Source organism: Talpa europaea, assembly GCF_964194135.1.
Source record: "Talpa europaea genome assembly, chromosome: 15".
NCBI lineage: Eukaryota > Metazoa > Chordata > Mammalia > Eulipotyphla > Talpidae > Talpa > Talpa europaea.
The window spans coordinates 73,750,907-73,769,481 of record NC_140083.1 but is presented as its reverse complement, the minus strand read 5'-3'; the positions used below and the strand labels follow the sequence as shown (position 1 = coordinate 73,769,481).

General features: G+C 37.9%; 1 protein-coding gene across 1 annotated transcript in view; it reads left to right on the top strand.

Moving 5' to 3' along the window:
* Positions 1–419: 419 nt before the first annotated feature.
* The window catches only part of KDM5A (lysine demethylase 5A), a gene marked incomplete at both ends in the record, with an annotated part of 74,277 nt that continues 56,121 nt past the window's right edge, over positions 420–18,575 (top strand). Inside the window, 5 exons of the mRNA XM_084256212.1 lie at positions 420–584; positions 2,985–3,062; positions 4,206–4,328; positions 11,996–12,166; positions 14,032–14,166. Coding sequence (XP_084112338.1) covers positions 420–584; positions 2,985–3,062; positions 4,206–4,328; positions 11,996–12,166; positions 14,032–14,166 — 672 coding nt within the window. The remainder of the gene's footprint in view (positions 585–2,984; positions 3,063–4,205; positions 4,329–11,995; positions 12,167–14,031; positions 14,167–18,575) is intronic.

Genomic DNA, 18,575 nt, shown 5'->3' with positions numbered 1-18,575 from the left:
TCCCGCTCTGCGTTTCCTACAGGCGTCGTGGGGCCTGCGGCGTGCGCGGCCTGAGGCGGCCGACCGGCGCGGAACTTTCGCGAACAAGGAGTCAGGGCACGACACTGGGTTGGTGGGAAAAGGAGGCAGGAGGAAGGCGGTCCCGAGAGGCGTCGCGGTCGCCGCGGAGGGATTCTGTTTGGGGTCGGCGGAGGGGTACGGCGGCACTGCGACTTCCGGAGGCGTCCTGGCCCCGGGAGGAAAAGCCCCGAAGGAAACAATAACAAACGAGAAGAGGAAGCGTTTCTGGGGTTCCTGTGTTGAGCAATTCTTGTCCGAGAAGATGAGCTTCGGCCCCTGTCAGGGGACCTGAAGGGTTTCGGTGGGCTCCAGCCAGCCTTTCTCCACCTGATCCCTGACGGGCCTCCCCCGGCAGCGCCATGGCGGGCGTCGGGCCGGGGGGCTACGCGGCGGAGTTCGTGCCACCCCCGGAGTGCCCGGTCTTTGAGCCCAGCTGGGAGGAGTTCACGGACCCGCTCAGCTTTATCGGTCGCATCCGGCCTCTGGCGGAGAAAACAGGCATCTGCAAAATCCGGCCGCCCAAGGTACCCGAGTCTGAGGAGAAGAGGGGAGAAGGGAGAGCCGCGAAGTCGATCCTCTTGGTTTTCTCTAACTTGCCCGCTCCCTCTGTCTTTCCTATTCACTCTCCTTTTCTTCACAACTAGACGCTAGATTTCTGGATTTTTTTACTTGGTTTCTCTTGCGGGGTTATGTGTGTACGCCTGAACTCGAGACACTGGTGACTCTGGGCCTATCCACCCTGAATTCGGGAACTGAGACTTTTCTTCTCTGATTTGGGTAACAAAAGACTTTAGGCCTCTCGCTGGCCAAAAAGGTGTTTGAGGTATCATGACATGACGTGGACATGTCCTGGCCCCAGGGACAGCCCTCATGGTGGTTAGATGGTTAAAAATTGCCCTTCGCTTGGCTATTTTATTGAAGCCCCAGTGATGCTCAATTTATTAAATATCTGGCAGTCTCATTTCAGGGCTAAGGTATCTTAAACGGTGATCGGAGCTCTTAACTGTCCCTTAGGATGCTCTCACCACACAAAACCCCCAAACTGATTACTGGTGCGATGGAAAAGATTTCTGGGGGAAGAGAAGGGTTAGCATTTGTTTAAAAAATTCAGACGGTTAGAAAGAATTTGTCAGTGATGAAGATGATTCGAGAAAATAATCTTGAAAACGTTGAAAAGGAAGAAAACATTGAAATCTGTTGCTATAAGGAACCATGGGTCAAAGATTTTTACACCCGCAATTGCGAATAACTGGGTATCCCTATAGATTAATTAAAATCCTCCATCTTTAATGTAAGAAAAACAGATACTGTCCCTTGTTTCGTTTGCTCAAGGTCAAAAAATTTCTTCACTCATCGCTTTCCAGCTGATGGTCCTTGGGCCACCTAAACCAGGGTCAGTCCAATGCCAGTTTAAATGCAGATCCCTTAGCCTTGATTCCAGACTAGAATCTGTTTCTGGATATGAAAGTTTTAGAAGCTACTTTTCTGCCAAGTACTTGCAGATGATTTTTAATACACATTAAAGTTTGTGGCCCCATTCCCTTAGTGCTTCATACAGAGGCACTTTTTGTTCTGTCTGGTAGTAAAAGTAAAGTGCTAAGTACTGTTACCGATGTTGCATTTAGAAGACTGTTGGCGCACACCACAATCTACCATAATGACCAGCACTACAGTTTATTTAAAAAAAGAAAAAAAAATTTAGGTAGGAGGGAGGAGCTAATTTAGCACCAACAGATCTTTTTGTTTTTCTTTGAAGCCCTGAAGGTAAATGAAGTCTCATTTTACAGGCGAGGCAGTTCTTCAATAATTTAACAAATATATGATCTTGGGCAAGAAACAAAATAGGTTTTGAATTTAGATCAGATTCTAAAACTTAAACATGCCACTCCCATTATGCTGAATGAATTTAAGGTTATAGATTATTAGTGGCAAACACAGGATTAACACATGCAGCCATGGTGAATCATATTTATGTGACAATCCTCCAAAAGCTTCATCTAAATCTTTTTTCTGTCAAAATTAATATTGATAAAACCTGAGGCACTGAAGTTTTTCTTAAACCATATTTTCATTTTTTCTATTGCCTTTATGGATTAGAAATTTTATTAAAAGTTTCTTTTGGTTAAAAAACATGTATAACTTTTATTACTTAAAGAAAGTTGTAACATTATTATTGAAAATTAATCTTGTTTAGAAGCAGAATTTTATTTTAGTATTGGTGGATTTCTTTAGGCCTCACAGTAAGATCAATTATTTTGACTACCTCACATTTTAAATGGGTTTACTATTATTTAGTCCAAACCAAATTATGTTTTCTAGAACCCTACTTGAAATGTGCTATTTCATTTCAGTTATACTACAATTCCAATCTGAAAATTTTCCTTGTTCTGTGGGCTTGCTTACTTTGTTGTCTTTTTAAAAAAAATATTTGAACAGAAGCTGTATCTTGAACAAAGCATTTATATAACCTAGACTGCAAAGTGCTGTGTCATATCACACATGAATGAGAAAACATCCAATTATATATGTAGTTAAAATTGCTTTTTAACATTTAGTTTACTCTTTTTAGTTACAAATTCTGTTTCTTTTCAATTTGGTAAACTCATCTGTTAATTAGATACTGCTGTGATATATGAAAGCGTTGCATTTTACTTGAGTAATTGGGGAAAGCGGAATTGTGGGATGTAAATAATGGGACTAGTGAGATTTGCGGAGAATTTTATAGGGAAAATAATTTTGGTATTAGAATATTAGAGGAAGGTCATTAAAAGTATTTTATCTAAAAAATCTTGCTCTGTCTCTACAATGAAAAAACTTTTAAGTTGATCTTTGTGTGATATTTGGCAACTCATTCCTTAAATTAAGGGAATGAATAGTCCTTGCTTATACCAGTATGTTAGAAACAGTTTTTTTTTTCTGTTTAGGATTGGCAGCCTCCATTTGCTTGTGAAGTAAAAAGCTTTCGTTTCACTCCCAGGGTTCAGCGCCTGAATGAACTTGAGGTGAGTGTTGTTTCATTGCCTTTTCTGTCCCCTGATTGATTCATTATGTGAAAGCTTCAGTTGGAGAACTTTGAGAACCTCATGCACTGGGGCTCAGAGTTAGTATTAATTGTGATGGAATGGAAGTTGCTGATTTTTAAAAACGGTTGTTTATAGTAGTTATTGCAGCTTTTTCACTTAGCTGGGATTTTGGAAAACTATCTCTAGACATGTTTGTCACAGTGGGAATATTCAGAAACCTGTAATTTTTAACTCCTACTTTCTTCCATGTTTATTGTACTAAAGCCAAAAGAATTTTTTTAATTGCGATAACATGGTTTTTGACAGATAGTCTCTAATTTTTTATTGACGTCAGAAAATTTTTGCCTCCTGTGTTCTTTGGGAACAATTTTTAAAATTCTACCCCAAAAATCTAGCTTGCAAAGGTTCCCCCCCAAAGTTTTATTGTATTTATACAAGAACCAGGGTACAGGCGAGATGTGCGGGAGGGTGAGAGAATTCACCAGCGCCAGAGTGGGGAACAGGACAGGCAGACTGATGAAATACACTGCTGAGGGGAGCAGCGGGTGTGGCAGGAGAGGTCTGCGTACCATGTGGGACCCTTGCTGAAACGGCCGGGGATCGAACCAGCGCTGCAGAGGCTGTGGGCAGCTTCACGGCCCAGCACTCAACCGCTGCGCCACCGGGGAGACCCCCAAGTTTTATTTTTTTAGGTTTTAATCTATACATCCCTCCCTTAGTCTCTTATATTTAGATACTTGATGAGGTATTTTAGAATCAGTGGGGCAGAGAGTTGGTGAAGTTAAAGTATGTATATGATTATCTATAGATGAAATGACTGACTTGGAATACTTGGAGAGATAATTACCCATTTTACTAAATTTTGTCTGCTAACTTAAAGTTAAGCCAGCTTTTACCAAAAAATTGAGTTGGTTAATAATAGAACATTTTCCATATATTAAAGTAACTTTTTATCTGAGTGACTAAAGTATATTAAAAGTATTTTTCCTTTTTATTATTGGTTTATTTTACAACCTAAGCAATAATGAAAAGTCTCTGCATTTCTTTAGGTAAATGAGTATCTGTTTTGGGTAAAACTCAGTTATTCTCAGCCTAGTTCTGATTTAATTTTAATACTCTTAGGCAATGACCAGAGTGAGACTGGACTTCTTGGATCAACTAGCAAAATTTTGGGAACTTCAAGGATCTACTTTGAAGATTCCTGTGGTAGAGAGAAAAATCTTGGATTTGTATGCACTGAGCAAGGTGAGGCTTTGTACTTCATTTAGAAATTGGAGCAGAGACTAATGAACTTATGAAATTTAGGTATTTCAAATAAACTTATGGGAAACATTGCTTGTACTATAGGATTTGTTTGACATTGAAATGCAGGCATGAATAAATAAAATGACACATCTCAAGGTTATCATTAAAATCTGTTTTATAATTTTTAAGAAATTTAATGACTACTCAGATTATGCTTTGTGCTACACAATCTATTAATGTAGGTTACTACTAATAGCATCAAGCTACGAATATTATCGTGTGTAATGTCCTCTGTTGAGCTTGTCATCTTTTTCCCTATTTTTTTTTAATTTTTTTTTAAAGATTTATTTTTTTATACATACAAGAACTGGGGTACAAAAAAAAGAACTGGGGTACAGACTAGAGATGCAGATGAGAGGATTCACCCAAGACAGAGTAGGGACCAGAAAAGGCGGATTGACTGAAATACATTGCTGAGGAGAGCAGCGGGCAAGACAGGAGAGATCTGCTGTGCCATGTGGGTTACCTCCCTGGCCGGAGATTGAACTTGTACTGCAGTAGCTGTGGATAGCTTCAAAGTGCTGCACCTTAACCCCTTGCACCACCAGGGAGGCCCCACGTTTTGTTTTGATTAAATCATTTTCTGTTAATCCTGGTGATTAGTTTTGATAATAAAATATGTTACTTGGAATTTAATTCCAAAGTTTTTTTAGATTTCAAGTGTATGTAACATCATAATTTGTCATTTTGTATATATTATAATTGCCACCAAAAGTCTTATTTCCATCTACCACCATACAGTTTGATCCCCTTTACCCAGTTTACCCACTCCCCAATTTATTTTTTTAATTTATTTTTATTTATTTATTTATACAAACATTGGGTACAGTCAGAAGCGCGGGAGGGTGAGAGAATTCACCAGAGCCAGAGCGGGGAGTAGAGCAGGCAGAAGGACCAAAGCACACTGCTGAGGGGAGCAGCGGGCGACAGGAGAGGTCTGCGCACCACGTGGGACCTTCCTCTGTGGGACCCTACTCCAGCGGCCGGGGATCCAACGGGCGCTGCAGAGGCTGCGGGCAGCTTCGCAACCCAGCACTCAAACGCTGCGCCACCAGGGCCACTCCCCAATTTAATGGAATTTTACAATCACTGTTTAGAACAGTGTAGCAAGGAATGTGTGTTCATTTTAGCCCTTAAAGTTTTTTTTACATCAGTACGTTTTTTAAAAACCTTTCATGAAAATCAGAATTCTCTACCTCTTCACTCCCATTGCCATTCTTCAGAGCTAATATTTTTTCAGTTCTTTGATTTGTTTCTGATTTAGTTTCCATATTTCCAAGTAATAGTCTCATTTTGCTATTCATTTTTTCAGTTTGAAATTTTTTTTTTTTTTACTTTTAGAGATGAGCAGTAGGTGTAAGAAATATAAATTCTGACATTCTCAGGCCCCCATCCCTTTTTTAGGGATTTAGATCAATTTTTGGTTAATCAAAAATCATTACTGTGACTGTGTAAAAATGCTTATTATTTGTACCTGTTTTTGTACTATGTTTCCATGTACCAGTTTTTTATTTTCCTTAGAGTTAATAATCTTCCCTTTTGGCATTTTGTGAATTTTCTTTGTAACCTTCAAGATTTACTGTCAGATTTTCCAGTAGAAGTATAAATTGCTCAGTGTGTGTTTCTTCATCAGCCTATCAATTTTATTTTCTTTTTGGAGCCATTCCTTTGGAGTTCGTCTCCTGCTTCAATCCAGACAGCCAGCCTGCGATTTCCTTTCACTCTTACCATTCTGAGAATTCCCTTTGCTTCTCTCCTTGTTTCAAGTCTGACTGTTACTTGATATATTCCTATGAGCAAGAAGATAAATGGTTGTAATTTTTTTTAGGGCCTTCTCTGAAAATATTCTCACACTTTATTGGTAGTTTGGTGGGATTTAGAAGTGGAAATTATAAATTATTTTGCTTAGTACTTAGAAAGCTTTACTGCATAATTTTCTGGCTTCCAGTGTTACTGTTAAGAAGGATAATACCATATTTTTTATCCTTCATGATTTTCTTTTTCTTGAGGACATAAAATCTAATCTTTATTCCCAGTGCCTTGAGTGATATGCATTGGTATTTATTTTCATTCAGTGTTTTTATTGCCTTTGATAACCTTTTTATTCTGATAACTTATGTTTTTCAGGTCTTATAACTTGTACTATTTCTTTGGTAATTTTCTTCCGTTTATATATTCTCTCTTTTTCAATTCTTACTGTTTATTAGACTAATAGCCTGTTGTTAGATTATTAGGCTAATTAGATCTTCTAGTTTGCTTACCTGTTTCTTTCTTAGGTCAGAGTCTCCTTTTCCAACTCTCGAGAATAAATCTCTAGTCTTTTGTTCGATTTGGAGAGGAATAGTTGTCTAGATGTGCTTACTGAAGGAGGTCTAATTGTCTTTTTTTTTTTTAAGATTTATTTATTTATACAAGCACTGGGTACAGTCAGAAGCGCGGGAGTGTGAGAGAATTCACCTGAGCCAGAGCGGGGAGCAGAACAGGCAGAAGGGAGGTCTAATTGTTTTAGTAGGCGTTTTCAACCAATCTTGTTCTCTGCATTGCCATCCCTCATTTAAAGCTGCTACTTCCATTTCTTAAGCCTTTCCAGGTTCTGTGTTGCAGCTTTTCCTTGGTTTTCTTTCGTTGCAGGTGCTTGTCTTTTTTTTTTTTTTTTTTTTTTTTTTTTTAATTACCTCTTGGTTTTGTTCTTTTGGGAGTATTCCTTTTTCTTCTTTTATTGTCATTTTGGTGGAGTTTTGAAAGAGAACTTATAGGTAGAAGAGTGCTGCTACTTCATGTCTGTCAAAACTGTTAGTTTTTCATTGCATTAAAGATTTGGCTTTGATTGACATTACTTTTTGATCAAGTCTGATTAAGATTTGTCATCGTTGTTTTAAATTTAAGTGCATGCCACAATAGCATTTTTTTTTTTTAAGATTTATTTATTTATGCATACAGGAGCTAGGGTACTGGCCAAAGATGCGGGAGGTGAGAGGATTCCCCAGAGACAGAGTTGGGGACAGAACAGGCAGACTGACTGAAATACACTGCTGAGGCAAGCAGCGAGCGAGACAGGAAAGGTCTGCTTTGCCATGTGGGTTGCTCTCTGACTGGCTGGGAATCGAACTCATGCTGCAGAGGCTGCGGATTGCCTTATGGTGCGGTGCTTAACCCCTTGTGCCACCAGGGAGGCCCCACAATAGCATTTAAAGGGCATGGTTTATTTTATTTATTTATTTTTTTTTGTGGGACCCTTGCCGGCGGCCGGGGAACGAACCGGCGCTGCAGAGGCTGCGGGCAGCCTCGCAGCCCTGCACCACCAGGGCATGGTTTATAAATGCTCAACTGCTGTGCCAGCAGGGGAGGCCTCCAAACTTTACTTTTATAATGAGACTTTTTGTGACTGTTTAATACTTTTGTTTACCTTTGTTCTGGTACTTGTGAGGCTTTTTCACTTCTCTTTTTGATTTCTTCATAGGATTTATCACTTAAAATTTACGTATTATGTTCATTGTCAGTCTTTTCCCAATTATGTAAGCTCCTTGTGGGCAAAGATCTTGTTTTATTCACTAGGTATAACTCAAATACCTAGAACGGTGACTGAAAGTTTTAGAAGCACTAGACAGATGAATGAAAGATGTTCTTATTCATTTGCTTCCGAAGAATGGTCTGTCTAAACCTTTCTTTTGTCTTCCTCTGCACTACAAAGTCTGAAAAATATTTTTCTTTTATAAATTTCTTCTGGTTAACTCTTAGTAGATGGGGCTCTTTTTTTGAGGGTGTGATAAGAGAAGCCAAAAAATTAGAGATGTGTTCAGTTCTTGTGCACATAAACTTGTGTTTATATTGTGCTTTCAGATAATCCACTGGAGGGAAATTTTGCTTTGGCTATAAGTTCATTATTTATTATAGCATCCTAGAGTGTGAGAGTTTAACACATTCCTTTCACTTATCTAGCACTTATACCTCCCACTTGACTGCTTACCACATTTGTAATGTAACTGACATTGATACAGCACTTACTTTTTTTTTTCCTTAAAGATTTATTTTTGCATACAAGAGCTGGGGTACAGGGCAACGGTGTGGGAGGGGGGTGAGAGGATTCACTAGAGACAAAGCGGGGAACAGAACAGGCAGATTGACTGAAGTACACTGCTGAGGGGAGCAGTGGGCAAGTCAGGAGAGGTCTGCTGCGCCCTGTGGGCTGCTCCCTGGCCCGCTGGGGACTGAACTTGTGCTGCGGAGGTTGCGGATAGCCTCATTGGTTGTATCCCAACCCTTTGCGCCACCAGGGAGGCCTGATATAGCACTTTATCCTGATGCGTTTCTTGTTTTTTTTATTTGTTTTCACAACAGCCTCATTATGAGGTGTAGCTACTGTTACTATTAATGTTTTATTAATAGTGAGGGAATCTGAGATACCAGTTATATAATTTACCCAAGATCATACATTAAGTAGCAGAACTATTTTGAGCTCTGATAATCATCTCTTAAAGTTCATGCTCTCTTAGCTTTTATTAAAAAATTGTGGTAAAATATGCAGAACTTAAAATGTGCCATTTCAATGTATGAAGTTTAATGACAGACATTAAGTACATTCCAAATGTTGAACCAGGGCCTCCCTGGTGGTGCAAGGGGTTAGGATGCAACCTATGAAGCTATCTGCAGCCACTGCAGCACGAGTTTGATCCCCTGCCAGGGAGCTACCCACATGGCGTGGCAGACTTCTCCTGACTTGCCTGCTGTTTCCCTCAGCTGTGTATTTCAGTCAGTCTGCCTGTTCTGTTCCCCACTCTGTCTCAGGTGAATTCTCTCACCCCCCCACACCTCTGGCCTGTTACCCCAGTTCTTGCATGCATAAATAAATAAATCTTTGAGAAAAAAAATGTTGAACCAACTCATCAATAATATTTATTTCCAGAACTCTCCTTGCTCTATTATATTTTCTCTATGAATTAATTAGCTTATATCTAGGTATCTCGTATAAGTGGAACCATATAATATTCATCCTTTTCTTTGTGTTTGGTTTATTTCACTTGCATAATATCAGAATTCATTCATGTTATCCATTTGTATCAGAACTTTATCCCTTTTAAAATAAATTCGTATTTAATAATATTTCATTGTATGTCTGTACCACATTTTGTTTATCCATTCATCTCTTGTTGGACGTTTGAGTTGTCACGGTCTTCTGGCTATTAGGATTATTGATGCTGTAAGTATTGGGGTGTATTTATTTAGTGGAATCCCTGCTTTTGGTGGTTCTGAGCATATACTTTAGAGTTGAAATTGCTGTATAATATGGTAATTTCTACTTTCAATTTTTATCAACTTTTTTAAAAGACATTCAGCATCATGATCAGACTGTTACATTTAGTAGTAACAGCATGGGTACAAAACCCTTGTTGGAATGCTTTGTACTTTTCCCTGGAAAAGAAACTAAAATAACCTGTTACACAGTTATTCACAAATACAGTTTTTGCCCATACATATGGTATTATCTAAAACATGCTTTACTAATAGCAACTAGGCCCTCTTACCACTGTGCTTGGCTGAGTTCGCATATCTGTTGTAACTTACCTTTAGCTTCCCTGTCACTTTTTTTGGGTATCCTCCCTTGCTTTGTTTCCTGGCAGTTAATTAAAACCTGCCACTGCCCTAGCTGCTGTTACTGGAACCCTCATAACCATCATAACTTTGTTTCTGATTTCGCAGAGTATTCTGATTTCGCAGAGTATTCTCCTCCATCACCACGGGGGCTAGAACTATTGCCTCCAAAGTTTTCTCCTTTCATTGGTTCAGATTTGAAGATTGTTGTAATTGCCAAAAACACTATAGTTTCTACCACCTTCAGAGTTGCTTCCATCATTACCAAATCCATTTTAACCATCCCCCTTGCCACCCTATCTGCCACTACCATGGCTGCCACCAAAGCCACTTTGCCCACTGAAGTTTCCTCTGTGACCAGAGTTGTCATTATCACCAAAACTACTTCCACCACCATCACTAAAGTTTCCAGAACCTCTTCAGCCTCTTTGACTGGATGAAGTGCTAGCCATCTCTTGCTTAAAGTAGGGCTTTCCTTACTTCACAATCATGGCCTTTCACAGTATGGTGTTTCTCATTGATATCTTTGTTTACAGAGTCATAGACATTGAATTATAAAAGCAAAGCCTCTCATCTTGCCACTGCCTTGGTCAGTCATGGTTTCAATCACTTCAGTTTTCCCTTACTGTTCATAATCTTTTAGGTGCTGTTCTTCAGTGTTTTCTTTAATGCCATCAGTAAAAATCTTTCACAGTGAAGTGGGCCCCAGGGTCCTTGAGACTCTTGGTTCCACAAATCTTCCATCCAGCTTGTGTAGCTTTGCAGTCACAGCTGCGTCCACCTCCACCATGGTGGCATACGTGACAAACCCAAAGCCTCTGGATCACTTGGTGTTTGGATCTCATTACCACACAGTCTGTGAGCATTCCCTGTTCAGAATGGCTTCTCAGACTTGACTCTCTTGTTTTAAAGCCTAAACCGTCAATGAAGAGCTTCTGTAGCTGTTACTGCTTGTTGGGAGACTGACTTAGACATGATGGCAGATGCTTGCTTGGTGGCATCCTTGAGCACAAAGCCATTTTTAAGCTGTTATGGTAAAATACAGTAATGTATACTCAAAGAGGAAAATTTCTTTTCAGTTCAAAAACTATGTCATCATCCTCTTCAATCTTGTCAGGTGAAATCAGCTATATTTCAGAGTGGGAGATGTACAATATCAGCTTCAGAAGGTAGTAGACCTTGATATATGTATAGTCTATGCAATGCCTCGTTTGATGTGAGCGTTCAGCCAAATGGGCCATTTTATCTCATTTCTTCTACCTTAATACTTTCTGTGCTACATTCTAGTAATCTGATCTTTCCTCAGCATTCCTTTATAATGTGCCATATAAAACTTTTCTTCTTTTGAAGAATTATAGTCTGTTTTTCAGAATATCTTCTGAATCCATTGTTTGCTTAACATTTTTTTGTAAGTTCCATAAATTTAGTATATTTTGTAATATACTTTCTAATTTATGTTTATCTTGGGCTGTGTAGAATATTTATTTTGTGTCTATTTTTAATTCGTATTTAATATTTTGAGTTTCTTGAAGATAATAGAGTACAAATATGTATAATTTTCTCAAGGTACATAATGTACAAAGGGTAAATTCATGTGACAGGTTTCAGTTTTGAAGATACTGGGAGGGATGATGACATCTAGGCCTAGAATAATTTTTTTTTAAAAGATTTATTTATATGTTCAAGAGCTGGGGTACAGGCTAGAGGTGTGGGGGATGAGAGGATTTACCAGAGACAAAGTGGGGAACAGAAAAGTGGACTGACTGAAATACACTGCTGAGGGGAGCAGCAGGCGAGACAGGAGAGGTCGGTTTTGCCATGTGAGTCATCTCCCTGGCTGGCCGGGAATCGAACTCGTGCTGCAGAGGCTGCAAATTGCTTCATGGTGTGGTGCTTAACCCCTTGCGCCACCAGGAAGGCCCAAGGCCCAGAATAATTTTTGTATTTACCAGACAAGATGTAGTGTCAGATTACATGAATCTGCCTTCTTTCCCTAAATAATTTTTATTTCTTTTCAGATTGTTGCCAGCAAAGGAGGTTTTGAAATGGTTACCAAAGAGAAGAAATGGTCTAAAGTGGGTAGCCGCTTGGGATATCTGCCAGGAAAAGGAACTGGATCTCTTTTGAAGTCACACTATGAAAGAATTCTCTACCCATATGAACTTTTTCAATCTGGTGTCAGTCTTATGGTGAGACGCATCATTTTTCTTAGAACTGGATAAATCTAATTTCTGAAGTTAGAAGCTTAAGACTGTATTGACCTTTATGGGTTAGCAGATGGCTTTACATAGCAGTTTTTCTAGAAATTTGGGGGAGCAAGCATAGTTTAAAAATCAGCTATTTTTGGTGGTTTATGAGATAAAGACTGATGTAAATACAGGATGTTTTCTTACTTAAAATAAATTCTCATAACCTCATCTTTGTGGAAAATTCCTTCTCTTGGGTTTGTATATTTTTTAATAGCTTTATTGAGGTGTAATTATGTACCATCAAATTCATGCATTATGGCTACATAGTCAGTAAGCTTTAATTATACATTTACAAAACAGCCACTGCATACCAGTTTTAGAATACTCCATTAGCCCCCCAAGATTTCTTTGCGGTTGAGGTCAGTTCCTGCTTCTAACCGCAGACTCATACAACTTCTGATCTACTTTCTGATGCTGTAGTTTTGCCTTTTCAAGAAATTTCACATCGATAAAAATGCTTTTGCGTATGGCTTCTTTGGTTTAGCCTAATGCTTGCAAGGTTCATTCATGTTTTAGGATTCCTTCATTCCTTTTTATGGCTGAATACTATTCCATTGTAGTGATATACTATGTTGTGTATCCATTTACCAGTTGATGGACAGTTGGATTGTTTCCAGTTTATGGCTATTAGGAGTAATACTATTCTACATGAATATTCATGTACAAGTCTGTGTGTGGACATACGTTTTCATTTCTCTTGGGTAGATACCTAGGAGTGGAATTGCTGGGTTTTATGGTAAGTTTATGTTTAACTCTTCAAGAAACTGCCAAATTGTTTTCTAAATTGGCTGAACCATCTTACATTCCCCACCAGTAATGTAGAGATTTCTAGTTTCTCCACATCTTTGTCAACACTTGGTCAATTTTTTTGCTTCTAGCCATTTTAGTGGGTGTGTAATGGTACCTCATTGTGATTTTAATTGCATCTTTTCATGTGCCATATTAGCCAGTTATATATCTTCTTGATGATATGTCTCTACAAATTATTTTTATTGGGTTGAATGTCATCTTATACTTGCTTTAAAAGTTTGCTGTATATTCTGGATACAAGTCCTTTGTCAGCTATGTGATTTTACAAATATTTTCTTCTACTCTGTGTTTTATCTGTTCATTTTTATAATGCTGGCTATTGGAAGTATAATATATCAGTCTCCCCTGTCCTTGTGGATTGTGTTCTGGTGTCATATCTAAGAAATCTTTTCCTAATCTGTAGTCACAAATATTTTCTTCTTTGTTTTAGCTTTTATATTTAGGTCATTAATTCATGTTGAGTTATTTTGTGTGTGTAGTATGAGGTAAAGGCATATGTGTATTTTGGGAGCAAGAAGAGGTATATGAATGTCTAGTTGTATCAGTATCATTTGTCTAAAACACCACCCTTTTCTCACCTTTCACCCTTGTTGAAAATCAGTTGACTATAAATATGTTGAGTTTATTTCTGGCTTCTGTTTTGTTCTTTGATCTATTATCTATCTACATATATACCCTTATAGCAGTACCATGCTGTGTTGAATACTATAGCTTTGTAGTAAGTTTTGATATCTAGTAGTGGGAATCCTCCAGCCTTGTCCCCCCCCCCCCATAACCAAACAATTTTCATTTCCACAAACTTTTAGGATCAGTTTCTCAATTTCTACAATAGAAGTTGCTAGGATTTTGATAGGGATTCTTGAATTAGTGCAGTGGGAGAATTGTTGTCTGGTTTCATGTAGTTGTAGAGATTTATTGGAAATTTCTTTTTTTCCCCACTAATTCTTAAATCTGGTTATCAGTGAATCTGCTCTCTTCTGTGCTCTGATTCTTAGGGTGTACAAATGCCTAATTTAGATCTTAAGGAAAAAGTGGAGCCCGAGGTTCTTGGCACTGATGTCCAAACTTCCCCAGAGCCGGGCACGAGAATGAACACTCTGCCGAAGAGAACAAGACGTGTCAAGTCTCAGGTATCAACACCCAAAGGCCATTTTAACAGGAGTGTTAAATGCACTCATGGTGCAGAACAGTTATCTGGTTATGACCTTTCACATATTGTTCTTTAAAACTTGGAGAACTTTCATTCAGTCTGGTTTGGTTTTGAAAGCTCCATCAGTGTTGAGCTGTTTTTGATAGGGATGACAAATCAGAGTAACTCTGGATACTGTAGCACCAGTTTCATAGATATTCTGATAAAGTCTGAGTACATTTTATTTTTATGGTTAGCAGATGTGAGAGGAGTGAGAAAGAGTGGGTTTTTTCACTTATTATTCCTTTGAAAACCAGAGTATAAGTTTCTTAGTGCCAGTGTAACTTCTGTAGTGTTCTTGTAACCTAAAATAATTTCTTGGCCTAATGAATGCATCAAAAGAAAATGCCTTAATTTCTTTTTTGCCTCCTCCCCTTTTTTTTACTCGTCCCATTTCTTTGTGGTCCTCAAGGTTGTTCTTTTTAAGGTTTTTAGTAAAGACATGTCTGTAAACAAGGACAGTGAGGTATCCTTAGAAATATGAGGTAAAGTTATTTTAACATAACAATGAACTGCAGTAGCATCTTAATTGGATCCTAATCATTGACTTTAACACATCTAATGAAGCAGTATATTATAAGAATGGGAAAAATTCACATTGAAAGTAGCAGTTGGAAAAGAAGATAGCCTACTATTAACAAGAGACACTGGATCTGGGTTGAGTAATTCCGTCACCAGAGAGGCAAGCTGGTGATACTTCATCTTGTTTTTCTAGAACTCAGGGGCTATCTCTCTTTCATGCCTTGTCTGTTTTCCTTGTTCTTAGTTTGTGCTCACTGAATAACCTGATTAATAATTTAGTGTCTTAGGTACTTTGATACCAGCAAAGAAGGTGTTTTGGATGGGAATTAAATTTAATGGAAATTCATTGCAAAGTTACAGCCTTACTCTAAGTTAGTAAACTCCAGTTTAGTCATTAAGTGATTTTTAATACAGTGCTTGATTTCAGAATTTCTGATCATCTTTGGGTATATAGTGATAATTCTATTTTAAGACCTTAGATACTTGATGACTAGGCTCTTTGAAGAGTTGCCCCAAGTGACCCTGCACATCTAACCAGTTACTAGCTTGTGATGCAATCCCTTTTAATGTTCTTTTGAAACCATGAAAAAGTCCTGCTTTTTTCTAAATGCATTTCTTCATATACAAATAGGGACCACAGGGCCTCCCCTGGTGGCGCAGCGGTTGAGCACTGGGCTGTGAGGCTGCCCGTAGCCTCTGCAGCGCCGGTTCATTCCCCGGCTGCTGGCGAGGGTCCCACAAAAAGAAAAAAAAAAAAATAGGGACCACATAGTGTACTTTTACCCATTGTAATAATTGTGACTGTTGTTAGATTGGTTTATATCAGTTAGAAACTAGAACCATTTCAGAATTTGTAATTAAAAATTTTTTCAACTGACAATGTAATTTTAACTACTTTTTTCTTTGCCTGCCTTTCTTTCTCAGTCTTCTATTTCAGAACACAAAGGCTTTCTGATAGAACTTCAGTTTCTTGTCCCATACACAGAACTGTTGGTATTTATGCTTAGTCTCTGCTATGACTTTGGGGAAAGTGTACCTTTCTCTCCAAGGATAATCCTGTCACTTCCCTTCTTTTAGGCTGCTTTAGTGATTCAATAAATCAGTTGTGAAATCTTTATCTCCTCCCCCTCCTGTCTGCTATGTTTCTCATATCCCCACATAAGTGTATTCAAGTCTCTATCATCTTAAAAATACTAGCCTTCTTCCAAGATAGTGCCTTGCTCTATACCTCTTTTCATGAAGAAGTGTCTTGAAAAATTCTTTATTGTCTTAGTTTCCTCCGTATCTGTTTAGTTTTTTATACTCTGTAACCTAAGTTAGAGTTAATTTCACTGAAACTGCCGTTACCACTGAGTAATTCTCAAATGCTAACGCAAATGAAAAGAACCCTTTACATTGCATACATCCTTTCATCTCTGATCATGTATACAATTAAATGGTCACTAAGTCCTCCTCGAAATATGATTAACTTGGTTTTTCTTCAGTTTCTGTTACTCTTGATTTTCATTCTCTGAGCACTCCTCAGTAATCTTTTCTCTACCTTGTGTGTGATATTTTCAGTCTTTTCCTGTGTTCGCTCTTTCTAGCTGTCTTACGTATCCTGTGCTTTTAATTACTGCCTGTTACTCAGAACTCTAAAATATATATTGACATTCATCCAGGTTTCTTTTTTGTTCATTAGAGGGTTGTATGTGTCTATGTATGTATTCCTTGGTGGCCACGACATAAGTATGCTAAAATCATTACATCTCAAATATTACCATCAACTCTTCTAAGTCTGTTTTTCCTTTAATATTTTATTTTTTAAGATTTATTTTTATTTATGCATAAAAGAACCTGGGGTGTAGGCCAGGGGGCGGGGCGGGGGTGGCTGAGAAGATTCGTCAGAGACAGAGTGGGGAACAAGAGCAGATGGGTCTACTGAAATACACTGCTGAGGGGAGCAGCAGGTGAGACAGGAGAGGTCTGAGCCATGTGGGTTGGCTCCCTGGCTGGGAATCGAATTCATGCAGCAGTGGCTGGCAATAGCTTGATCGAGCTGAGACTTTAACCCCTGTGCTACCAGGGAGGCCATCTTTAATATTTTCTATCAATAACTTGGTGACAGTGACACCAAGAATCCAGTAATTTTCTCCAGCAAGAAAACACAAGATATGAAAATTGTATCCTATTTCTTTATCTTTATCACATCCTTTACTGTAATTTTTTTTTCATCTGTGATCTCACTAGAGAGAGTTCCTTGAAAGTTGGGATTGCAATTTTGTCTATTTCAAGAATTACCAAACCCTTAACATATTTATACATTAGAATGAAGTCTGTTATTCTAGTAGATATCTTTGTTCTCTTTGGGATAAAATCAATCAGTATAAACCATGAGATGGTGTGAATAACTTGTTTTCCAGTTACATTTTGCCCAGTGGTTTTAAACTCCATAAGTGATTCTTGCCTGAACTAGCAGTCATGTTAGTGCTTGCCAAATGGGTGATTTTCTAGTTCTGTCTTTCCATCTACACTTACTAGTGTTTTTGTCTAAGGAAGATTACTCATTCCTCCCACACTTTTTCTTGATATATTTTTTTATACAGTAGGATATGTTTATCTTGAGTGTGCAGTTTGATGAAGTTCGATGACTGTATAAATCTGTGGAACCATGACTGACCCATCTTTTTTTGGTGTCACTATATATAGATCATGATTTTTTGATATGTCTTAAAATCTGTTACCACCTTTTATTCCTTTTTTGATAAATTTTACCAAGTTTGGCTAATGTGAGCCCTTTAAAGCTCATTCATGTGTTATTTTGACATGTTACCTTCAGTTTTGAAACATTTACTTTATAGCGCAAAAGGCTCATTACTTTCTTGTCCTGCCATAGATGTATAATCACCCATTTCTTCCAGGAATCCTGGCTCTCCTTAGTGTGAAAGTGTTTAGAAGCCAAGATCTGAGTGCAAGGTGTGCTTGTTCCTAGTAGGACACCATTGCTTGCAGGCCCGTTTAATGGTCAGGACCAGGAAATAATATTTTTTTTATTATGGTTTTAAAATTTTCACTTCATACTGAAATTCCAGCCTAATCCAACACAATAAAGTTCTGTTGGTTTATGTTGTAATTCTTTCTTGCATTTTGAGTTGGTTGGTAATTCATTTATTTCTAATCTTTTGTTTTGATTGATATAGTTAAGACTCTAAAACTGCCTTAATTTGTCCCAGAGATTCTGATGTATAGTATTTTTATTATCATTTTTTAATAGAAAGTTAAAAGTTTCCAGGTGAAAGGGTCTTTTGATTTTTTATTTTGTTATGTCTGATTTCATTTTAATAGCTCTAAAGATGTTTTATTATTTCAATTTTTTGGAACTTACTGTCTGAAAGGTAGTTGTGAGGATTAAAATACTTTGATGTGGTACATACTATATATATATTTAATATATAGCTTATGTTTTGTGTATTTTGCTTTAATAGTGGTAAAGTATGTGCAGTGTTATGTTTCTCTTGGAGCTAACTGTAGAGGTTGATACTTAGTATAACAAAATCCTTCTACAAAAGTTTGTTTTGAAATGCCATTTTGCTTGGTTTGGTTCTGATAGGATCTTTCAGTAGTCTAGGGTAACAATTGACATATGTACACAATTGATATATGTACAAAGTTGGTTTTTTATCCTGGTTTATTTTTATTCTTATTGATAAAGTATATTTCAAATAAATTTTGGTTATTTAATCTGTAGTCTGAGAATATGGTCCATCTAAATTAAAGATGTAATAACACTTATATACCAGGATGCTCTCATTTTCAAGTTACAGAATGCCAGAGGACAATAACTTAAAC